Source organism: Corticium candelabrum, chromosome 4 (assembly GCF_963422355.1).
Source record: "Corticium candelabrum chromosome 4, ooCorCand1.1, whole genome shotgun sequence".
Taxonomy (NCBI): domain Eukaryota; kingdom Metazoa; phylum Porifera; class Homoscleromorpha; order Homosclerophorida; family Plakinidae; genus Corticium; species Corticium candelabrum.
Genome location: NC_085088.1, coordinates 1,837,339 through 1,862,273, shown reverse-complemented (window position 1 = coordinate 1,862,273; position 24,935 = coordinate 1,837,339). Strand labels below are relative to the sequence as shown.

General features: G+C 44.9%; 2 protein-coding genes and 1 long non-coding RNA gene across 3 annotated transcripts; 2 read left to right on the top strand and 1 right to left on the bottom strand.

Moving 5' to 3' along the window:
* Nucleotides 1-92: 92 nt before the first annotated feature.
* Nucleotides 93-7,514, bottom strand: LOC134179058 (uncharacterized). Its single transcript, XR_009969770.1, has 3 exons — nt 7,440-7,514; nt 7,292-7,365; nt 93-379 (listed from the first exon to the last, which is right to left on the bottom strand). It is a non-coding gene; the product is annotated as an uncharacterized LOC134179058 (long non-coding RNA).
* Nucleotides 7,515-10,090: 2,576 nt separating this feature from the next.
* Nucleotides 10,091-12,483, top strand: LOC134177984 (uncharacterized). The gene is made up of 10 exons (XM_062644763.1): nt 10,091-10,119; nt 10,175-10,247; nt 10,307-10,465; nt 10,521-10,640; nt 10,703-11,053; nt 11,236-11,429; nt 11,495-11,597; nt 11,968-12,117; nt 12,191-12,410; nt 12,458-12,483. Exons 1-10 carry the CDS (start codon nt 10,091-10,093, stop codon nt 12,481-12,483), a joined length of 1,425 nt encoding a protein of 474 aa, XP_062500747.1.
* An 11-nt stretch (nt 12,484-12,494) lies between these two features.
* Nucleotides 12,495-22,906, top strand: LOC134177983 (protocadherin Fat 4-like). The gene is made up of 23 exons (XM_062644762.1): nt 12,495-12,616; nt 12,687-12,950; nt 13,019-13,180; nt 13,237-13,710; nt 14,260-14,676; nt 14,757-15,008; nt 15,062-15,226; nt 15,288-15,614; nt 15,680-15,826; nt 15,892-16,308; nt 16,379-16,648; nt 16,713-16,874; nt 17,206-17,526; nt 17,599-17,751; nt 17,816-18,055; nt 18,132-18,296; nt 18,364-18,527; nt 18,600-18,834; nt 18,905-19,030; nt 19,090-19,161; nt 19,225-19,747; nt 19,806-19,933; nt 19,999-22,906. Exons 1-23 carry the CDS (start codon nt 12,611-12,613, stop codon nt 22,654-22,656), a joined length of 7,848 nt encoding a protein of 2,615 aa, XP_062500746.1. The 5' UTR covers nt 12,495-12,610; the 3' UTR covers nt 22,657-22,906.
* The last annotated feature ends 2,029 nt before the right edge of the window (nt 22,907-24,935 follow it).

The window sequence follows — 24,935 nt, the reverse complement described above, 5'->3', positions numbered from 1 at the left end:
TTACAGTAATTCTGGTTTCAAAACTTGATAAATACAAAGGGCGGTGTTTCTTTACTATGATGAAATGGAGCAGTTGATGATGCGTATTCACAGTATCTTATACCATGCTCAAATTGACCACAAATAGAACTACGTATATACAAGCACAAAACACTATCATGTTACTTTGAGTCTTTCTTCAACATCTAGAGCGTACACTGTTATATCCAACTGGTAATGACTATAACTGGTTAAGATTGAGTTATGCGTATACAGCATTGTAAACTGGTAAACAAACGTCATAAATCTGGTAAGAAATGTCACAGCAGTCGCTAGATTTTGCTAGAGAGTACTTTGACATGTCATTCCCCGATCCACCTTCCAATATTCTTCACACATCCTATACACACAATGCAAAATATTAAGCATCTCACTCTTCAGGTAAATTTTTGAATCTCTTTCTACGCATTGTAGTGTTCTGTCTAAGTGACTAGATGATTTTAGTAAGCATTTCACGTCCCATTTAATTATGAGATTGTACATTACATGAACTAGTTACTTGTAATCACATGTACCACACATCCTTGCTAGCTAGGTACCTATAGCTAAAGCACGCTTCTTTTAAAAGTGTGCCTACACTATCTTGTTCAGACAGTGTAGATATTAACCAATATGCATGAGAATTTGTTCCTGTCCACAATACCACAAATTATATTAGCTCACCACTACTCATGTTAACTGAATTCACAACTACAAATGTCGATTAGTAATACTCTGCCACCTAGCTGCAGTAAAGTAATAAAAATAAACTTTGAGTTGAACAAGTTTGTTCCTTAATTTAATGTCCATACTCCTGTCTAAGTGGTGTCCTCCCACAGATTATTCAAGAAGACAAGTGGTTCAACAAGGTCCGTCACATTCCTGAAACTTTGAATCTTGAACTCTTGAACTTGAGCAAGATACAGCAATTTCAACAAATTCTGTCAGACAAGCCAGCCTCTGCTGTGGCATTTGGTGACGTGACTACAGTAGCTACCAAATGTCTAGACTGGCATGTGACAGATGGTTACATGATACACTGCTTGAAGGTATGACCTCGCTTCTCAATTGCTCATCACAAAATCGTCTTTGCCTTGTGCTATCCAAAGTTTGCTAATTCACGTTGAACACATCCATAGCATTAGCTCTAAACAACAGAAAGAAGATTAGACTTATATTCCTTATTGTCAACGTACAAATTGATGCCATAACTGGATCTTCTGTTGCATCAAATACATTGATGAGTGGGAATCATTGGACAGTGGTTGCTTTAGATTTGAATTCAAAAGCTTCCTTCTATGGCAACCCATTGGGATACACAGTTCCTACCAACTTGCTGGTAGAACTAATACAAACACTGGGCTATGTAAGCACTGCCTTAGGTGAAAGAGTGGATATTCATGATTTGATTCCTATGCATAGGCTGACATTTGAAAAGATGGAAAACACGCATGATCAAGGCATTGCAAAATTTTCCCAATACAAACATGTTCTTCTCTTTGTGAGGTTATTGCCTTTATTTTTGTGGCAGTTGCAGCATTTTCTCCAGAGAATCGGTAGGCACACATCTGTTCACCACAGTTGTCCTTCTATGTGACAAAGCAAACTCAAAACTTTACCTTCAACCAGGGTTCTCCCCAGGATTTCAGGAAAGCGTAGCGCTAGCCCCTCCCTAAGACCACGCCCATCCAACAATGTCACAACAAAGTCCCAATTGCAATACTAATCTATTATCAATATATCAGACTTGCTGCTAAAAATCGTCTATACTAGTTGTTGTTTACAGGCTGTCAGCTATCAGTAACCCATTAGTTGGAAGAGTATGAATTTAGCATGGACAACTGTTGAAGTCAAGATATTGCTGTGACTTGCAACCATGCATTGACAAACCTGTTAACTAGTCTACTAAGTAGCAGTGCACGCTTGCTAGATACACACTGTGACACAATTGAATGCATAAACACAATGAGCGCTTTCACACACAGGATTAACTTGGGTTAAATCGAGTTAACTTTGGGTTAGACTCCAATTACCCCGGTGGTGTGAATGCGAGTTTAGTAAACCCAAGTTAACCTGGGTTAATTAAGACTGGGGTTAAGTGAGGGTTAAGCTAACCCTGGCTTCGAGTAGGATTAAACCGGGTTAAAGTGGGTTAAGCAAAGACACGCCCTAATATATGCAAAAATATGCCCTAGAGTGGATCGAGCTAAGGTACAAAATGGCTTGTCCTTCTCGTGTTAGGCTATCGGCGTTACTGCTTTCCTATTTACCAGCAGAAACTTCAAGCAATCGATGTATTCGCACTACTGTAGATCTTCTGCCTCTAATTACCTGTGTTCTACATGTGAACGCAAGTTGAGTGGAGTGGGGTTATCATAACTCTACCCGAGTTATCCTAACCCGAGTTAACCCTGTGTGTGAAAGCGCTCAATGACATACTATTTATTCGGAATCATTACTTCAAACAGCGACTGAATATATACCCTAAGGTTGCTGCTATGTTAGAGAGTAATAAGCAAAACTGTGTTCAATCTTACAAGTTGTCCACTGTATAATGAAATTATGCTGACTCTGTTACAATATTGTAATTGCATCTGTTCCTCTTGGAAGCCCACACCAGACATGCAGCGTTAAAGTCAAAGTCTTCTAAACAGAGACCTTCAATAGAGATAAACAGCAGCTGCACTGTGATTTTGTTGCTCAGACGGGTTTCTCAGAGATGTCTTTATCCTATTCAGTTCAGAAAAGCCCTCTCACAGTCAGCAGTGGAAGCAGGGATTAGCTCGGCAATGCATGGCTGCAAGGTTAAAAATGTTTGGAAACACTAAGGAAAGGTTCTCTTTCTTCTTGTTCTGTATGGCAAAGAATTTGCACTTTGAAGTGGCACAGCTGTTGGAATCTGACTGGAACTATTCTTGCAAAGTGGTCAATCAGCGGTCCTATTCAGTATTGGCTTTCTTCAAGCCGCCTACTTAGTAAGCAGGTTCTAAACATGCAAATTACGTCATTAAGATTACGTTTCCTTCACATGCACTTGCTATCTCGTATCTGGAGCATATCTAGACAATCTCAAATCAGTGATATCTGAGAGTGAAGTAGAAATTCAAGCGTAGGGCAGCGCTACGCTCAAACGCCCTGGGGAGAACCCTGCGTCAACCAAGCCCTTATACTCACTACCTGACGAATACCTTAGCAGTATGGCTGCTTTCTCATCAAATTAAAATTTCAAATATCCTAGATAAGTCCATATTAGCTGATGAAAACTTGCAGTCTCAGCAAATTCAAAGCCACCATCTCATGCAACCTGAACGCCAGAAGCTTTGCTTAAGTCTGAGTAAACCTTTCAAGACCAAAGTTTCAGGAGAAAATGTAACTCTTCAGCAGCTTCACCATGCAAAGCAACTACTGATTGGCCCTCCTGCTATATGCCTGACAAAGCAAACAAAGTTGGTAGCAAAAATTCACTCTTGCTAAGGCCGTTTCAGCTGGCAAGAGGAATCCTTTCTTTTCTAATGTAACCTGGTGCACTTCTAATGAGAGTCATTCACAGAGTACAGAAGCTGACTATGTCAGTGAAACCTCCATGCCTGTAGTAGCACAACAGTCAGTTTATGTGAAAAAATGAACTTTAAGCACAGACACACTTCAACAATTTCAAACTACCAGTGAAGCCAATCTAGAGCACCCACTTGATGCCAAACAAGAATGCAAATCTGATTCAGGCCTCCCTGCCAGTATTATACCCTTGCTCCCTCAGCGGTACAACTATTTTGTTGACTCATATTGTCAGCATGAATTGGAAAGTTTCCTAGGAGCCGAAACAAGCAACTTTACTCTAGAAGCATGGACAAGTGCCAATTGTGAAACTGCAGCTGTCCAGTGGATTACATATTATGAAGAGGTTTCAAAAACCACCTATCGAATCACTACAGGTTTCAAAGCAAAAGTATGGCGACTCCTTTTTATAACTGTTCGTCATTGTCATCATTACAGGAAACAGAAAACTCTGTCACAAATGTCCACAGAAAGGAAATGCAAACTAAAGAAAACCACCATACATTGTTCCACACAAGACAAAAAGTCAATGTGTCCTAGCACTTTAATAGTTAGGGTATACCCACCTGAGGCATCTAGAATCTCAGACCACCCTGAATATCTTGCCTTAACAATCACATATCACCCAATCCACAGTGGCTATGCGCTCAGCTTTAGGCCAGTCACAGAAGCTGTGAAAAAAGCGAAAATTAGTCTCTTTTGAGTCTGGCAGCTCTGCTGCCTCTTCAAAACATGAATACTTGACCCAGCTCCAACTGAAAAGTAATCCCCGAGTAGTTGAGAGCACTCTTGCAGACAGAGCCATAACCCCAAATGTACGAGACATTCAACGCCTCTTTAGAAAATGGCAATCAGACAACATTTTGCTTTGTTTTGAGCGACTGCTCAAGGAAGTGCAACGATACAACAAGGAACATGAAAAAGAGGGTGGGCGAGTATTTCTTCAACCTTATAAAGCAGCAGCTGCAATGAGCATGGATGAACCTAAATCAAAAACCAGAAAGACTGATGCCATGCCCTTCCTTTTAGCTCTAGTCACTCCTCTCATGGCCAGAGTCCATGAAATGGTCACACAAAGTGCCAAGCTAGTCTTTTGTGACTCAACAGCCAGTCTTGATAACTTGAACACAGCTGTGTTCATACTTGGCTGCGGCACATCAGTAGGAGCTCTACCACTTGCTGCAGTTATGACATATAGTGAAGATGCTGTTACCTTGTCAGCAGGGTTTACAGCCCTGTGCCACATACTGCCCAAGTGTGCATTGTTTGGAAGAGGCCCAAATCTTGGACGACTAGCATTATTGACAGATGACTGTGCAAGCGAACGGATTGCTCTAAAGAGTACATGGCCTCACGTGGAATTACACCTATGTGTCTTTCATTTTTTACAAAGTATATAAAGATGGCTTTGGAGCTCAAATTCTGGTATCTGTGGTACAGACAGAATTACCTGTATGGCACTAACAAAACAACTTGTTTATGCCCCAAGTGAGCAAGCATTGACTAAAATCAAACATGAAGTAGACAAAAGCACTTTTCAGACATTCAAAAAGAGACTAGGTGACTACTGGCAACAGATGAAAGAATGGGCTGCGTGTTTCCGAAAGAACTTTCCCACACAAGGCAACTATACTAACCATTATTCAGAGGCTAGTATACACATCATAAAAGACATCCTTTTCCAAAGGAATAAAGCTTGGAATGTGGTACAAATGTTCAATCTTCTCACAAAGACTCGCAAACTGTATTACCAGCAGCGTTTAATATCCGCTCCGCAAACAGATTAGATCATTTTGTCTCTACAAGATTTACTGTGACAGGAGTAAAAGCGTACACCATTCCATCTGACGACATTGTCGCAACAAATGACCCAGATGTTTACACTGTTGTGAGTCAGTCAGATAAGAATACAATGTGGTAGTAGACTTGCAACTGGGTGAGTGCACCTGTCCCATCGGAATGCAAAGTCAACCTTGCAAACACCAATTTGCAGCAGCAATGAAGTATCGCAAAAGCAGTGTCAATACTATCCCAACGTATTCACCTCAAGGCCGTCAGCTTTTTGCAGCAGTGGCATTATGACAACACTGCCAACCCATTTCCTTTTACAGTAGTGTCCACCAAAAAGCAGAAGAAGATCATCTAAAGTCTCTTTCCATCAGTATGAATTGGTCTGATGAAGATATCAAACGTTCCTTTGAAAAAATTGCTCCTTGTTCCTGTGAAACAACTGAAGTGGCAACTGCAGCTGACGACAAAATTAATTTTAGCAATACATTTCAAAGAGATCAAACACAACCAATTAACAGAGGAACCTATGAAAAGTCAAGGGGCATCATTGAAAGAGTACTGCAGGTCACTAAAGATATCAAGGACGGACTGCATGAAAGTCATGTCACAGACAGCTTCATAGCTGCAGTAGAAAGGTTTTGTTCCAATTATTGAAATTTACAAGGCAAAGGAATCCACTCACCTGGTACACAGCAGCGACTGCTTTCTGCTCTACACATGTTTGGTAAAGAGGTGGGAGTCAGAAAACAAAAGAAAAAGATTCGAGTGCAACCTACTGCTGTAGCTAGACGACACTTCAAGTCCTTTTCTACCCGTCCAGCATCAGCAGGATGGCCAAGATTGTTCATGAAAGCCAAAACTACAACCAACATGTTCAACAGAAACATTATCCCCAAACGAATCCACCAGAGAGCAAGGAGAAACCACAATCTGACAATAAGTTTGAAAACAAATACCCCTAATGCCATCTAAACTGTACAAGGATACAAGATTTTTGAGTTGAGGAAACTGTTTATGTTAATATTCCTTGATATAAAGAGAGAAACAGATTGTAATTACAGTGTTCAGAATGAGTGTTCAGAACAAGTCATTCCAGTTTTATGTCCAGCAAACTGTGCACCCACTAGAGAAATAGGCTTCTTCATTGTGTGTGTTTTAATTTTATTGCTAAAATGGATCATGGATTGATTCTATGTATTTTAGGCTAATGAAAAACTGTGTTCTGTGGCAACAGACTGTCCGGATCAACAACTTCCTGTAATCCTGCCTGTTTGCCATACATTTCTTATATAAACAAATTAATTGCAGTAACAGCAGAGTACATGATTAATAAACAGGTTCTTCTGCAATAGTTACTAGTATATACAGTAGTGGACAAAAGTATTTGCCGGGTAGTTTTTGTTGTTGATTTTTCATCATATTCTGGACTACAGAATGGAAATAAGTGCTGATATGAGCATAAACTGATAAGTTAGTCTGTTTTCAAAGGTTGTAATATTGTTTGCATTGAATATGCTTTGATAAGTTGTAATGTAAACTTAATTAATCTGTCTTAACTAGGTTGTAACAATAATCTTAATTAAATTGCAACAACCAACTGATTTAGACTCAATTCTGTACCAATTAGTCTTGATTTTCCCATTGCATGACAACATTGACCGAGAAGTCGCTTTATAAAATATTTTGTGCTTCCACCCAAACACAAAAATCCTGGGAACCCTTGAAATTTCTTGCCTGGCAAATACTTTGTCCAGTACTGTATACACACACATATAAATTATAAATTACTATTTATTAAATCACATTTAAGGTTCAAAATACTACCATAAATACATAAATTGTGCTTTAATGTTACTAAATACTGAATTCTAATAAATTAATAATTAGTTAATTAACTAATATCAATTAACTAGCAAAATGTACAAACCTCTGCCGTCTTGTATGATAATTGCATCACGAAAAGCTTTTCTGGAGTCAATTGTTTCTCGAGAAAGTCGATTTCTGCAAAGAAAACGGTTTGTAGCAACCAACATTCCTCGCATTGGGCTCTCCTTTCACTAGCTACTGCTATTTACTGAGTGTGGTAACTGCTCGAAGAGAAAGCGCAATTCCCACGATCTGTCAGCATAACAACACATTTCGAACAACTAAATCATGTATCCGGGCTATATATCCGGGATGTGTGTGTGAAGTGAACCCAAAAAAATTGCGCTACACTAGTCTGGGAGGTCGAGGCCAAGTACGGTGAAATCTGGTATCGGTGAAACACTTGTCAACACCGGTCAGCACAGGTTGGCTCGAGCGCTTTGAAAAGTTGTGTGAACGCGGACCGAGCCGATTCGAGCTGGAATGGCCGCTAGACGGCTCTGTGTCGAACTGTAGTCTCGCGTAGCCAGACCCTCTCCCGGCATCCTAGCTATAGGTATTAGCGTAGCCAGACTTTCTTCCGCTGCGTAGGACGAGCCTTTCTAATGTACACGTAACCGTACAGTGCATATCTAGCTAGTGTGCGTACGTGCACATCATATGTAGCAAGAAATACACTACCAAGTGAAACTGGCTCGCTTTTCTCAACGCCGTGTGAAAGGGAGGGTTGGTTCGGCTTGTTGTTAGAAAGAGCTCGTGTGAAAGGGCTTTTAGAGTCTGTGCAATGTCGTACCATGGACATCACATGCTCTTCACCCGCCCTCTAATTGAGGCTGCGATCACATGGCAGATAGGCCTACGCAAGGCATCGCAGCAGATCTAATTCAAGTTGCCGAGCGCTGCTTTGGCATTGTATGCAGCATACTGTGCACTTCTAGTAAGATGCGAACGCAACTCGTTCGGTGTTGCGGTTAGGTGTCGTGACACATTCGAAACATAGCTGCAGCGCAGCACAGTACTTACCCAACCCAATAATCTTACGACCGTCTACAATGTGCAGGCTTTTGGAAAACTGTAACACTAATTAAGTTTTAATATGTTTGTCTCTATATGTCGGGTGATCTAAATTTAATTATCTGACTGGACATCAATCTGTCAGAAGTCAGACTCGTGATTCTCGTTTGAGAAGGTCGCTACAGTACATGGCTTTGTCCAAGATGCAACGCTGTTTGCTGCTTGTAATTGTATTGTCGAGCTTGGTGACTACCAGCAACGGTTGGTGGAGGCGTCGAAGAAGAGGCTGCAGTGCGATCAACTGCCAAGTTGGGTCTTGGGGTGCTTGGGGAAGTTGCAATGCAGCATGTGACAGGACAGGAACACAGGCACGATACAGGAGCAAGACCAGAAATGAAAATAGTTGCGGATCGTGCAACCTCGCTTTGTCAGCCACTAGGAACTGCAATGGGCCATGCTGCCCTAAATCGTGAGTGCTATGTATCGCAGCTAGCTGCAAGTAGCTTCATTTTTTAATGCGTTTGTGCAAATCTGATTTTTCGCTTCGTTGTCGGTTGCCCACGTTGAGATCTACATTCTAGCCAAGCTGACCCACAATCTACGCATACATTTCCAATAATAGCATTTAGTTTTGAGCATGTTTGTGTTTCTAGAAATCTTGTCTTTGTCTTTTAGTTGCATTATGAACGGGTGGGGATTCTGGGGAAGCTGTTCTGGTTGTGGATCATCGTGCAAAAGCTATCGATATCGAAGTGTATCAAGGTGGAACATCGCTGACATTTAATACTAATTGCCTCTAATAATTTCAACGACGATTATTTTTGGTCAAGGTCTCCTTCTTGTGGAGGATCCAGTTGCCCTACCAAAACTACGGACCAACGTAATACTTGCTCATCTTGTCCTTGCTGTCGTGTGAACTGCGCTGGTGAGTCGAACCGTAGAGTAGATCAGTTTAGAAAGTAAAGCTTCGAGACGTGCTCAGCTCTGGCTAATTGTTATACTGTATTAGTGAACGTTTGGGGAACGTGGGGTGTTTGCAGTGCTTCCTGCGGTGGATCGGGAAATCAATGGCGCTACAGATCAATCAGGTTTGGTTTTGATAACGTCAAGCACATGCTGCTATTCTAGGGTTACGTCATGTTGGTATGCATAAATATAATGTCGAGCGATGTGTTTAGTCGCAATTCTGCGTGCGGAGGAAGTAGCTGTCCAAGCACTGCCGTCTCAAAATCATGCACGTGAGTTGGCGCAGTTTTGTTTCATGCAGTAATAATGATTGAGTTTTGTTTGTTAGTGGTCCTTGCTGTCCTGTTGATTGTAAAATGTCCAGTTGGTCTAGCTGGGGTGCGTGTGGAACGAACTGTGGAAGTAGCACACAAAGCAGAAGTCGTAGCATCTTAGCCTACCCGAGTTGTTCTGGAAAGAGTTGTTCATCTACGAGTGACGCAAAACCGTGTACAGTACATGCTACACGAAACTGCCAGGCAAACAATTTAAATTTAGAAAATGGTATAAAATAGCGAGTTGTTTTACTTTCTCGTCTAGGTGAGCTCATGGGGTAGCTATGGAAGCTGTAAGCCCAGTAACGGCAATTGCGGGAGCGGTACCCAATACCGTTACCGATCAGTTACTGTTAATGCATACTGTGGTGGGTCTTCTTGTCCCTCCACTTCCGGTTCCCAACCTTGCACCGCCGGCTGTTGTCCTGTTAACTGTCAAGGTAGAGGTGATTGATGTATTGATGTTGTGAGCCTCTTATATTTTTCTTTCTATTCTAGTTGGTTCTTGGAGTAATTGGGGCTTTTGTTCATCTTCTTGTGGGAAGGGTTTACAGTAAGACTTGCCGATGTTTTACTATACTGTCGCGTTTGGAACGTTTCTTGCATTTCTTGCTTAGCTACCGTACCCGATCTGTAACTGTGAGTTCTAGCTGTGGCGGCTCTTCTTGTCCTTCTCTGAAAGAGTCAAAGACGTGTACTTATGATCTTTCGAGACCGTGCAAGGTCAGTGGCATGCGAGCACTGCTTCTGTTGTGAAAGGCAACACATACGTGTTTCTGCAGGTTTCGTCGTGGTCACCATATTCTTCTTGTACCGATAACTGCGGTGTGGGCACATATACCAGAACAAGAACAGTTACGCAGTCACCCCTGTGTGGGGGAGCATGTCCGTCCCTTTCTCAGACGACGTCTTGTACTGTTTACGCAAACAAAGATTGTGTGGTGAGATTACGTTTCTATTTTATAAGTCACGGTGCAATGACAGGTCGTTGAGTAGGTTACGGGGTGGGGTAGCTGGGGCAGCTGCTCTAAGAAATGCTCTACTGGATTACAGTACCGTTATCGCACCGTCTCACAAAAGCAATTTTGCAAAGGCAAGAGTTGTCCTCCTTTGTTTGTAAGATTATTTACTAGTGTGCGTGAGCTCGCTCATATGGCAGACCGAAACTTGATTTACAGGTCACTAAAGCTTGCGGTTTGGCAAACGGCGGATGCCAGCACAACTGCAATAACGGGGTCTGTTCTTGCAATACCGGTTACCTCCTGAACAGTGACGGTAGTAGTTGTCGTGCCCGCTCTTGCGGCACTCCGTCCGTCAAGTATTGTCCGAGCGGTACCACATACGGGACAACGTGCAAATATCCTAGCTTCTCATGTACCGGTACGACATATTCACACACTTGTACCATCACCTGTCCTTCTGAATATGCCGTCAAGAACGCACCTTCGAAACTGCAGTGTCTATCGTCTGGCGTATGGACAGCTTACAGCACAACATACTGCAGAAGAATTAACGACCCTCCTACTAAGGTATACATGTGTGTGTGTGTGTGTGTGTGTGTGTGTGTGTGTGTGTGTGTGTGTGTGTGTGTGTGTGTGTGTGTGTGTGTGTGTGTGTGTGTGTGTGTGTGTGTGTGTGTGTGTGTATGATAGAATTACACCACCTCACTTTCTGGTTTTACTAAAACAAGATATACTGTTTTATGTTTTAGGTTTCTGTGTCTAATTCGGTGGTGAACGAGAATGTTGCTAGTGGGACGGCTGTCGGAACGTTGTCCACGACAGATCCCAACGTGGGTGACAGTCATACTTACGCTTTACTTGATAGCGCAGGCGGTAAGTTCACACTGAGCGGCACAACACTGAAAATAGCCTTCAGTCCAGACTACGAGACGCAGCCTCACAAGTAAGGCGCGGGATGTTGTGGTTGTGTGACATCACGCTCGCATTAATCGATCTCAAAATGTTTAGATACTCGGTTAAAGTTCGCAGTACAGACAAGAAAGGTTTGTATCGCGATGAGACGCTGACTGTTTCAATAAGAAACGTGAACGAGGCTCCTGTCAGTGTCTCGGTGAGCCACAGTATCGATGTTACAGCATAAGCGTAGGAAACGGGGCAGGGACACTGGGGACACGTGCCCTCTCAACTTTTCCAGTCATCAAGTGACCTGCTAATAGATAAGGATGACAGCCGTAGGAAATGATAACATTGACATGACATACAGTATTACTGCACTAAGGCTATAATTATAGGGTTAATGTTGGTTTTCTTATTTTTGTTGTGTACCATGCATATATATGATTAATTAACAATACATTTAGCCTTGTTGTGCATAGTCACGCCCTCTTAGGCAAGTGTGCCCCTTAACCAAATCTATAGGTTCCTACGCCTTGCAGTAAACAAACTATCAATATTGCTAATGTGATTGATTGTTTGTGTAGATCTCGAATGCTGTCGTGAACGAGAATAGCAACAAAGGAACAACGGTGGGATCTCTGTCGACGTCCGATCCGGATGCCAACCAAAAGCACACCTATACTCTAGTCGACTCCGCCAACGGTCGCTTTTTGGTCAACGGAGATAAAATCCAGGTAAAGCCGTTCATGCTACGTTCGCCCTCTGCAACAGTCGGTCATCTGCTTTTTGCATACGTCACATGTGTAGGTTGCTGTTTTAAATACGCGCTGTTTGTCTGAGGGCGGCAGTCAATGTGTCCTCAACTATGAGGCGAGCAAGAGTCACAAGATTGTCGTCCGCTCTACCGACAATGGCATTCCGGCAAGATCCAAGGACGTCACGTTGACAATAAGGCTGCGCGACGTCAACGATAAACCAAGAAATCTCAAGCTGTCGGGATACAAATTGTACGAGAACAGCAACGTCGGTACGGTTGTCGGTACGTTGTCTTCAACAGACGAAGACGGAGGACAGAAGTTGAGTTACACTTTGTCGAATGACGCCGGTGGCCGATTTGCGATTAGTAAGGGCAATCAGGTGGTGCGTAAGAGCTCCACTGGACTCGACTACGAGACGACAAGAAGCTACAAAGTAACAGCAGTCGTACAGGACAACGGCAATCCCAGAATGACGGTAACATCTAAGAATTTGATGTTAGTTAATATTTTATATTACATTTCCGTCTTTACTTCTTTTCTTCTAGCTTTCTAAGCAGTTTACCATAGAAGTATTGAACATCAACGAGCCTCCAGTCTCCATCGACTTCACTTCCACCAACGGGCAGCTCTCCTTCACTACAAACAGTCCGCGAGTCAACGAAAACTCGGTCGCTCAGACGGTCGTCGGTACAATAGTCGCCTACGACGCTGACGCCAACCAGAATCTGAAGTTCAAGCTCGACGACACCGCCGGCGGTCGATTTGCTCTCGACTCGAAACGTGCCGCTTGCACCGCCAGTTCGACTGCGGTATACGCTTGCGCGACTTGATTACCATTAATATATATGTTGTTGAGTTTTGGTATCGAATATTGCAGGGAATCAAGACAAAGTGTACAGTCCCGGTCGTTGTCAGTGGCACTCTCAACCACGAGGCGGACGCTCTGCACACAATTGTCGTTCGCGCTACCGATCAAGACAAACTCTTCATGACCAAGAGAGTGTCTATTACCATTGTAGACATCAATGACAGACCGAGGGTAATAGCGCGTTGAGTGGTAAACTGCGTGTTAGTGCATGTACTGTCTGTTTGCAGGATATTGTCTTTGTGGGAGGACAGCCGTCTATCAAAGAGAACGCCAATAATGCTTTGATTGGCGAGTTCAAAACGACAGACGACGATCCAACAAACAAGCACACGTACAGTCTCGTCGATTCCGCCAATGGTAAATTCGTCATCTCTGGAGCTTCGTTGAGTACCAGCGCAACCGCTAACATTGATTACGAGATTTCTAAACAAATAAAAATTACCGTGAGATCAACGGATAGTGGTACGCCCCGTCTGCATGTCGATAAGACGTTTACCGTCACGGTTACGGACGTTAACGAGACTCCGACTAGTGTTAGTCTGACGGTGTCTACAGTCGACGAGAACAGTGGGACGGACACGGTCGTTGGAACTCTGCGTACCGTAGATCCGGACAACAGCCAGACAGTGAGACAGTCACACACCTACACACTACTCGACAGCGCAGACGGCCGGTTCAAAATCGTCGGTGGACAAGTGAAGGTAAACGCATCACTAGTATATGCTGCAAAGATAGAATCTTCAATGTTGATTTTATTAACATAATTTTGCTGATGAGTATACAATAGCCTAATTATTAAATTGAAATTAAACTTTGTCCGATCACTCTCGCAGCATGATGCAAGAACAAAATGTTTAGAGTGCATAATATTTACAACGTAAATGTTTAAAAATTTAAATCGCCAATGCGTCAATTTTAGACTGAAATGATAAATGTCAGGTCTATAGAACTTGATGTTGTTTAGCGTGCGGTAAACTGATCTACTTTCATTCTAGGTTACTACGAAACTGCTATAGCTATTTACTTGTAGACTGCTATACGTTATAGATATTACACTGAGATTTTGTTGTTACAACATGTTGAGAGAGTGATCAAACAAAAATTAATTTCAATTAAATAATGAGGCTATTGTACGCTTATCAACAAAATTATGTTAATAAAATCAACAGCGAATGTTCTATCATTACTGTACAGTATATAGTAATTATTGATGCGTTTGAGTCGTGCTAGAACGGCTGTATGTCTTACAGGTGGCTCCATCTGCCACAAAGTGCTTGCAGGTTGGTGGTAGCGAGTGTAAGCTGAACTATGAGAAGGCAAAAACGCATCGTATTCTTGTGCGTACGACGGATAACGGCAACCCTCCAATGCAAAGAGACTTCAATCTGACAATTTCTCTCAACGATATCAATGATCAGCCGCGGAGTTTGAGCATCGATAACTTCAAGGTGAAAGAGAACGAGAAGATTGGAACGTTAGTTGGCGTTCTTAGCTCGTTAGACGAAGACAAAAGTCAAACGCTGACATACACTCTGACAGACAGCGATGGAGGAAGGTTCCAACTCAAAGGGAATCGCCTAGAGAAGGCAAAATCTGCCAACTACGAGACCAAGACATCGCACAAAGTCATAGTCAAAGTATCAGACAATGGCTCGCCATCTCGTTCGGTCAGTTTTTTGTTTCACTCTCGCTGCCATAGTATTATTAATTGACAACAAGCAGTTTGCCAGCTAACTGTTTACTTTAGATGACTAAAACTTTCACAATTGAGGTACTCGACGTCAACGAGGCGCCGGTGACGATCATTTGTAAATCTACGGCCGGTCAACTGTCGTTCGCCGACAACAAACCAAAAGTCAACGAGAATTCGGCCCGGAGTACGGTCGTCTGTACTTTGGAAGCTCGAGACGCGGATAAAGGACAGACGATTGCTTTCGCCTTAGACGACGACGACGACGGCCGATTCAGTGTCGCCAGTGCGTCGACCGTCCAATGCACGGTATGTGGTGTGATGCAATGCAGTTGTTGTAGATGACGCGTTTTGCACGACAGGGTATATCAAACACGGTGTGTACGACGAAACTTGTCGTGTCCGGTACTTTGAACTATGAAGAGACCGTCAAACACGAGATCATCGTGCGCGCAACGGACAAGGGAGGCAAGTTCAAAACGACCAAATTCACCGTCCAAGTTGTTGACATCAACGACAAGCCGACTGTATATAAAGATTTGTTTTTTGATTGTTGTACTAGTTGAATGCATTCGCGTTTGTTGCTAGGACATTCAACTTGCGGGCGGTAACCCGCAAGTCAAAGAGAATTTGAACAATGCCGTCGTTGGAGAGCTGCAAACGACCGATCAAGACTCCTCTCAGAGCCACACCTACAAGCTTGTGGACTCCGCGAAGGGACGCTTTGTGATTGTCAATCGAAAAGTGAAAGTATCGGCAAACGCCAATCTAGATTACGAAAAAGGCAGTCAGTATACGATACAAGTGCAATCGACGGACAACGGGAGTCCTCAATTGTCAGTGAGCAAATCGTTTGTCATCAAAGTCTTGGACGTCAACGAGAAACCGACAGATATCCAGATTTCCAACAACAAAGTACGAAGCAAACCGTATACGTTAAGCCTGTTGTATTGTTTGCAGATCTTGTCTGCTGTTTACAGGTGAACGAGAACTCTCCTGTCGATACCGTCGTCGGTAAAGTGAGCACGAGCGATCCCGACAACTCTCAAAGCATTCGTCAGTCGTTCAAGTACGTGTTGCTCGACACGGCGGGCGGACGATTTAAAATGGTCGGCGACACAGTCAAGGTCACCGGTCTCGAAGCAATCCGAAATACTATTGCAATCGAATGTAGTAGAACGTTTGTTTATAGGTGGCGGTGTCTAACACTAAATGTCTTGCATCGGGTGGTTCGGCTTGCTTGCTCGACTACGAAGCTCAAAGGCAACACGATATCACTGTTAGAGCGACAGACAATGGCAATCCCGCTCTTTCGGTTGATATCAAATTGACTATCATGCTCAATAATATCAACGATCAACCACGCGATCTTGACCTGTCCAATAATGAAGTGGCGGAAAACAAGCCAGCCAAAACTGTCGTCGGCGTATTGTCGTCGACCGACGAAGACAAATACCAGAGTCTTACGTATTCACTTGCTGATGACGATAACGGAAGATTTAGAGTGGTCGGAAACAAACTGCAGAAAGCACAAGTGGCCAACTACGAAGTGGCAAAAGCTCATTCCGTTGTTGTCGTGGTTCAGGACAATGGTACGACACCTCTAAAGGTAGATTTCAAATAACACGTTGAGTACTGACTTTATGAGTGCAGTCGGTTGAAATTCGTGTTTCGTGCAGATGAGCAGACGCTTTGTTATCGAAGTGATCGATGTCAATGAGGCGCCGATCAATATCAGCATCGTTGAGGAGTCGGGATATTTGCGTTATCCGGATAACAGCCCGCGGGTGGAAGAGAATGCGCCTGTGGGGACAGCTTTCGGTACGATAAAAGTGTTCGACTACGATGCTAACGAGACTCTGTCGTTTCAATTGGATGATGACTCGAATGGAATGTTTGCATTGGGAAATTCAGGTCAGGCTACTTGTAAGGCGATCTTCGACAAGCCGGTAAGTTTGACATGCGTGCTGTGACTGACAGTGTATATAGTAAGAGCCAGATGCCTTTATGTAGGGAGTCAACACATACTGCTCTGTGCCCATAGTGGTAGCAGGTCCTCTGAACTACGAGAAAAAGTCGAAACATTACATTACGATTCGAGTAACCGACCAGAAAGGACTGTTTCGAGCACAGCGGTTTAATGTCGAGATCGTAGATATAAACGACATTCCTCATGTAAGTCATAATGACCATTCTATTTGTGTGTGTGTGTGTGTGTGTGTGTGTGTGTGTGTGTGTGTGTGTGTGTGTGCGCGTGTGTGTGTGTGTGTGTGTGTGTGTGTGTGTGTGTGTGTGTGTGTGTGTGTGTGTGTGTGTCTGTGTGTGTGTGTGTGTGTGTGTGTGTGTGTGTGTGTGTGTGTGTGTGTGTGGGTGTGTGTCTGTGTGTGTGTGTGTCTGCGTGTGTCTGTGTGTGTCTGTGTGTGTGTGTCTGTGTGTGTGTCTGTGTGTGTGTGTGTGTGTGTGTGTGTGTGTGCGTGCGTGTTTATGTTTTTACTTATGTTTGCAGGACATAGAACTGTCCGCATCAGTCATAAAAGAGAACACGAACGACGCTCTGATCGGTACATTTACAACGCAAGATCAAGACGCCACGCACCGTCACACTTACACTCTTGTCAACAACCCCGGCAACAAATTCACAGTGAAGGCCAATCAGCTGCTTACATCCGTTAACGCTAATCTAGATTACGAAGCTCAGCAAACATACAACTTGACCGTTCGATCAACAGACAACGGCGTACCTCCACTGTTTTTGGAAGAAGACTTCATCATTTCCGTAACAGATGTAAACGAGGATCTGTCGTTAATCCGCATTAGCAACTCCAAGGTAATAACATGCATACGTACATAAAGGTTAAACAAAACTTTTTAACATTAGACTTGATTGTGTTTTCTAAAGGTTCAAGAGAACTCGCCAACTGACACTCTAGTTGGTACACTCACCGTCGAAGATCCAGACAACTTGGGTCCTAAAGGTGTGTGGCAAGCTCACACTTGTGTCACCGTTATGAACGCAGACGGTCGTTTCATTGTGGATGGAAACGCCATCAAGGTGCTTGCCTATTTGATTGCAATATTTTCAATTTTGTAATCAAGGTAATTAATATCAACGTTAGGTTGCCAACGCGGACATCAACTACGAAGCGAACGCCAATCTGTCAATTGTCGTGCGCTGTACGGATTCCGGGAAACCGTCGCTCTCGAGAGACGAGACGTTTGTTGTCACAGTGATCGACAAGAACGAGCGACCAACCGGGCTGAACATGTCCGGCGGTGCTGTAGCGGAAAACGCGTCTCCACAGGTAGTGGCCACGTTCAGCACGCAAGATCCGGACAACGAATTCTACACCAGACAGGTATATGCTAGTTTTGCTACGGGGGAGTTTATTGTTGATGAAAGAATATACTCATATAGTAGGTATTTCTGTTTAGACTTTTGTATATGAGCTTGCAGCCAAACCGCAAGGTTTTCCGTTCGTCATCAGCGGGAACGAGTTGAAGACGACGGTTAGTCTCGACTACGAACGACAGCAATCGTGGCAAGTGTTCGTTCGGTCTACAGACAGCAGTGGTCTGTCGATCGATGAAGTGTTTCAGGTATATGACAGTTATAAGTGGAGCTGCCTCTTTTGCTGGATGTAGGATGTTATTGTTTGCGCAACAGGTGGATGTAATCGACGTCAATGACAAACCGTCGGGCATCTCGCTGGCTGGCACAACGTCCGTTCCAGAGAACAGTCCGGCAAGTACGTACGTTGGTCAGATCGCAACGACAGACGAGGATTTCAATCAAACTTACACGTACAGTTTGCAAGACGTAATCCCACGGTTAGTCTTGCGCTTGTTATCCTCTCTAATGGAACGTGATACTAGAGTGTTTATCTCTATTTTCTGTTGTAGTTCTAATGGACAGCAATCAAACACTCAATGGACGGGGGCATTTGTTATTGATCCCACGACAGGACGGCTGACTGTTGGAAGTGATGATTTGAATTATGAAGCAACACCTCAGTTCACGCTGCGAATTATGACGACCGATTCTGGCCGTCCGCCTTATTCTTATACTGGAGATGTGGTTGTGACGATTGTAGACGTCAATGAAGTTCCGACAAACATTTCAATCAGCGGAGACGAGGTCTCGTCGCATGTCGTGTGTGATAGAGTGTGAGTGGTTGCCCTGTTACACTACGTATTGCTCTTTCCAGATAAGTGAGAACAGTACGAATAACACTGTCGTTGGCACTTTGACGGTCACAGATCCAGACAACGAATTCATCTCGCGGCAGTCGTTTCGGTGTTTAGTGGTGAATCAAGATCCAGAGCCGTTTATGGTCAGACAACGCCAACAAAGCCGAAACGATGCGTAAACGTAACTTTTATCTTTTGTTAGGTGAGAGACAATCTAACGCTTGTTGTTGCCGATCTCGTGAATTTCGAACAGCAAGAGTTTCATTTCTTAGAGGTGAAAATGTCTTACCATTCTATTCATTTGTTGCATTCTTATTCCTTTTTGTCTCATTGATAGGTACGTTGTCTCGACGACGGCATTCCGTCAATGTACGCAGAGAAACAGTTCAAGATTCGGGTGGTCGATGTTAACGAACCTCCGGCCGACGTTCGTCTTTCTTCTCAAACGATCGAGGAGAACGAAGAGGCGGGATCGCTCCTTGGCATCGCATCCTGTCGGGATCCGGACAACGAAGTGCGTTGGGTACAAAACATTACTTACGGCATTCTCGAACACGACGTGCCGTTTGTCGTTAACGGTACAGAAGTTGTATCGACAATGAAGTTCAATTTCGAGAACAGGTCCACGTACGTTTTCCATCTTGGTGCTGGTGACGACGGCGTGCCCCGCAAGGCAACGATCGTTGAGGTCACTGTCAGCATTCTGGATGTCAACGATCGACCGACGCTTGTCGAATTGAGCAGTAAAGGAGTTTTAGAGAATTCTCCGGGTGGCACGCTTGTCGGGTGGTTACACACGATTGACGAAGACGTCGGTCAGTCGCACAGCTACAGCATCATTGCACAGAGCGACAGCAAAGGTAGACACACGTGACACGTGCACGGTGCCGTATACGCGTATACAATCGTTATTTTTAGGTCTGTTTGCTATCAACGGGAGCGCTCTTATTGTGGCTAGCGGTGCACAACTGAATTTCGAAGCGCAGTCTGAACATGTAGTTGTAATACAGTCGACAGACAACGGCACACCGACTCTCACAGTTCAGGTCAGTAATGACTAATTCGTAAATATTCTGACGACGGTAGTAGATTGTAGGAAACGTGCGTTTAGAATTCCGTCATTGTCCGCATCGTCGACGTCAACGAAAGACCGACGGACGTCGTGTCGTATAATAAGACCATCGAAATCTACGAGAACAGTCGACCCGGCACGTGGATTGGCAATCTGATGGTGATAGACGAGGATCTCAATCAAACTCACGTGTGTACACTCCTCAACGGCACGCAGTATTTCACATTGATCGACGACGATCAACCCACAATAGTCGTCTCTCAATCGGCAGATCTCGACTACGAGAAAGTTGCCAACATTTGGGTCAACATCGAGTGCTCGGATTCTGGCAAACCGTCGCTCAGCGTCGACCACTCGTTCCACGTCCAGGTGCTCGACGTCAACGAACCACCGACGGACCTAATTCTAGACGGATCGCGAATGTTGAGAGAAGACGTTCCGATCGGATATTCCATGGGTAGACTATCAGTCCGCGACGAGGACGTCGGTCAGAGCCACACTTACGAAGTCGTCGGCCTCGCGGCGGTCGCTTTTAATGTCGACAACTCTAAACGCGAACTGATCGTATTTCGTCCGATCTACCTCAACTTTGAAAATCTAACGAGAGACAAAATCAACGTGACAATCGCTGTTACCGACGACGGCTCTCCACCTCTGACGTTTCGAGAGACGTTTACGTTCACGGTCGTTGATATCAACGAGCCACCCATCGGTATCGTCATTTCGGGCGGAGGGTCGATCGGCGAGAACGCGATGCCCGGAGAGACGGTCGGCAGTTTGTCGTCTAGTAACGACGAACGCGGGCAGTCGGTGACGTATCGCGTTGTGAGCGTCGACGGAGTAGCCAACTCGACCGACTTCTACCTTCGAACCGACGGCAATGCGACGTACCTGGTATGCAACACGACGCTCGACTACGACAACCAGTCGTCGTTCTGGATCGAGATTGAAGCGAGTGACAACGGAAATCCGCCGTCGTCGTCGATAGAGACGATCACGATCACGGTGGCGGCTAGCGATCCGTGCGCACTCGGTACGGCCGGATGTTCTATCAATGCCAATTGTACTCGACTGTCGTCCTCGAGGAGTCGTTGCTCGTGTGTCGAAGGATTCGGCGGAGACGGCACGATTTGTAAACTAATAAAACAGTGTTCGGCTGTGACACCGGACAGCTCGGACAGCTCGATTTCGCTGTGTAACAATGGAGAGTGCAAGGACCATGTGGGACACTATACTTGCACGTGTCATGCAGGCTACACGGGTCAAGACTGCAGTGTTGCTATCGACGAGTGTGCGTCGAATCCTTGCGGTACAGGTCAGTGTGTCGATTCGGTCGACCACTACACGTGTCAATGCGACGAGGGCTTTACGGGTGTTAACTGCGAGACAAATATCAACGACTGTGACGTGTCGCCTTGCGGGAATGGCACGTGCGTCGACGCTGTGAATGACTACAGTTGTGAGTGTCCGGAGGGAGTGACGGGAGATCGTTGCTCGTTTTCGTCCGACGACTGTCAGAAGGAATCGTGCAAGAACAGTCACTGCGTTCCGAAATCGAACGATGCGAATCAGATCACAATAGTCGATGTCGACTCTAACGGAAAAGATTTGCCGCCTGTCGTATTGCGGCCGGTGACAGGAGTGGAAACGCCGGATCAAAACAGCATGTCGAGTGGCCCTGCCGTTTGTGTGCCCGACGACTACATCGTCAAGATCAACTTTCCCGTTGTTATCAACGCCGGAAGCAAATCGTTCTTGAAAGATTGGGAAAGAAATTTGAAGAACGATCTGGTCGTTACGATACCCACTCGCACGAGCGACGGGATCGGATCTGTACCCGTCCCCATCTCGTATGTCTACATCACAGGCTCGCATTTGGAGTCGGACGGGAGTACGACGGTTAATTTCGTGGTGATGGTCAACGACGAAGCGGTGCAGCCCCACGACGTACTGATTGGTCTGAACAAAGATTGCGTCAACGTGACGCTCTTATCTCATCCAGACGAGATTTGTCAGTCCGTGGCTTATGCTTTGCATCATTCGCCTACCATACGACCACCAGGAGAAGACTCTCCAGTGCCCTCTATTGTGATATCTAGTAATACTAAACGTATCGGTTCTCATATTCTTTGGCCGATCATTGGCAGTGTTTCCGCCATCACTATCATAGTAATTTTAGCTCTACTGGCACGATGGTATTGCGCACGGCGTCGACTGCGAGAAAGTAGATCACGCTACGACTTCCAGGGTGGAGCAAACGATGCACTCGATACAGATTCTATCGGGGAAATGTACCAGGAGGGTGTGACCGACGAGGCGACCGCCACAGAATTTCACAATCCCTTGTTGGTAGGAATGAAGCAAAATCCTATCTATCACCATCAACGAGAAAACCGCGGAGACGCACATTGCTCGGATGTGGGTGACGAGAATACGGTCGATGATTTTGTAAATCCGCTATACCAACGCGAGGCGGATGCACCTGTTACCTTGGAGAATCCGATATACCAGAGCGAGTCGATTATAGCCGTTGGCGTCGAAAATCCGATATATCAACGTTCGTCTTTGAATGCGGTCAACAACCCGCGCTACAATCGCCTACAACGCGATTCTCAGCCGTCTACTGAGGCCGCGGAAGAAGGAGTGTACCATACAATCGGAGACGGCGATCTGGAAAGGAAGAGTGTGGAGAATTAGACATAGGGCAGACGGGACGGTGGAATGGGATGGTGATGTCATGATGTTGATGGGTCACTGAAGTTGTGGTAGGTTAGATACGTTTGTGGTCGTGTGTGCGTGCGTGCGTGTGCGTGTGCGTGCGTGTGTGTGTGTGACATAGTGACTTAGCAATCAACAGATACTATTAGAAATATTGTGTTATATTCATGGTACATGAAACTGTTTATTATTCTCAATGGAACATGTTGGCAGGATTTTTGTAAACCTCGTGTGGAGTCCGTACGCAGGGAGTGGCCATACCGTTACAGTAGTAGTTACAGTAGCAGTAGAGTGGATCTTATACATCCATAGATTGATGTCTAGTAGACTACAGTATTCGCCCGTAATAACGCCCATACCGAAATAACGCCCATGCCCAACTATACGCCCAGGATACGCATGCGCAGACAAAACAAAATGAGTCCGCAGAACATTCGTTTCCGTCTGTGTGCGTTTGATGAGCTGGTGTCAGTGTTGAGTGAAAGTGCTTACCGCTAGAGTCATGTCTTTGTTGCAATTATCGACCCTGATGCTCTTGACGGGCTTCAGGCCGACCATGCATGTATAGTGTTTAGTTTCTGCGTGTATGCTGATGCTGTATGGATACCAGTACCTTTGATCTTGCAAATGGATAATTGCAAGCATGTGTGGTATTTCTGTCTTCAAGTATTTAGATGATGACTGACCAAACGACAGCATTTTGCGACCACGTATACGCCTGAGACCAAAATACGCCCATGCCCTAATATACGCCCAGATACGCCCAGGGCGTTATTATGGGCGAATACGGTAGTGTAGTACTGTAATACTATGGATGTGTCACAGTAGTATAGTGGTGAGAACTGGTGTATTTGAAAATCCAACTCTATCATACAAGTAGTATAGTGGTAGTTATTATTTTATCAGGGAAAACCTTCGGCAATGCCTGTCTTCTAGGTACTCTAGAATAATATATACAAATACAAATTAACAAGATAAACTATATGCACATGCAAAAATACTACAGTACACTAACATAAAGTAACAAATATTAATTAAAGTAAAGCCGTTTAGTAGTAATAGTAGTATGTTGTTGTATGTAGTTTCAATGAATACGATAGGCATAAACTACAATTTAAAAAGAACGCGGTTAGCTAACTGTAACGAAATGTCAGAAGACTCTATGTAAAGTCTTGAAGTTATGTCCCCTGTAAATTACAAACGACTCTCTGCAGAATGTCGTCGTTTTCCTCTGTCTTTTCATCCTGGAACCCGTGATGCACATGATGGCGGGTCTGAGGAGAGCAAATCTCAGACGGCAGCGAATCCAATTAATTGTCGTGGCATACGAAGAATTGTCCTTTTCAGCTGTTAACGAAGCTAACCTTTCAAGAAAGTATCCGTCAATTTGCTTCATCCTCCAGTGACTGAAAATTTGATTGAAGTAAACGAAGCGTGCTCAACTCCTATCACTCTCCCTCCCTCCCTCCCTCCCTCCCTCCTCCCTCCCTCCCTCCCTCCCTTCCTCCCTCCCTCCCTCCCTCCCTCCCTCCCTTCCTCCCTCTCTCCCTCTTCCCTCCCTCCCTCCCTCCCTCCATCCCTCCTCCCTCCCTCCTTCCCTTCCTCCCTCCCTCCCTCCTCCCTCCCTCCCTTCCTCCTCCCTCCCTCCCTCCCTCCCTTCCTCTCTCCCTCCCTCCCTCCCTCCCTTCCTCCCTCCCTCCCTCCCTCCCTTCCTCCCTCCCTCCCTCCCTCCCTCCTCCCTCCCTTCCTCCCTCCCTACCTCCTCCCTCCCTTCCTCCCTCCCTCCCTCCCTCCCTCCTCCCTCCCTTCCTCCCTCCCTACCTTCTTCCTCCCTCCCTCCCTCCCTCCCTCCTCCCTCCCTCCCTCCATCCCTCCCTCCCTCCCTCCTCCCTCCCTTCCTCCCTCCCTCCCTCCTCCCTCCCTCTCTCTCTCCCTCCCTCCCTCCCTCCCTCCCTCCCTCCCTCCCTCCCTCTCTCTCTCCCTCCCCCTTTCTCTCTCTTCATATTTTCTATTTTCTCTAACTCTCGGCGTCTGTAGCAGGCAGGAATTGATGTTGAATTAAAGTTTTTATATAGAAGGTGATACTCTGGGTATCTAATGATAGATTTAACAAAATTCGAAAATGACTGTAGATCGTGAACTACATGGTAATGAATGGCACGGAGTTGCTCTTCTCTAAATTCGAGCGTCCTCTTTAGTACATCTGTTTTGGAGAGAGAGAGAGAGAGAGAGAGAGAGAGAGAGAGAGAGAGAGAGAG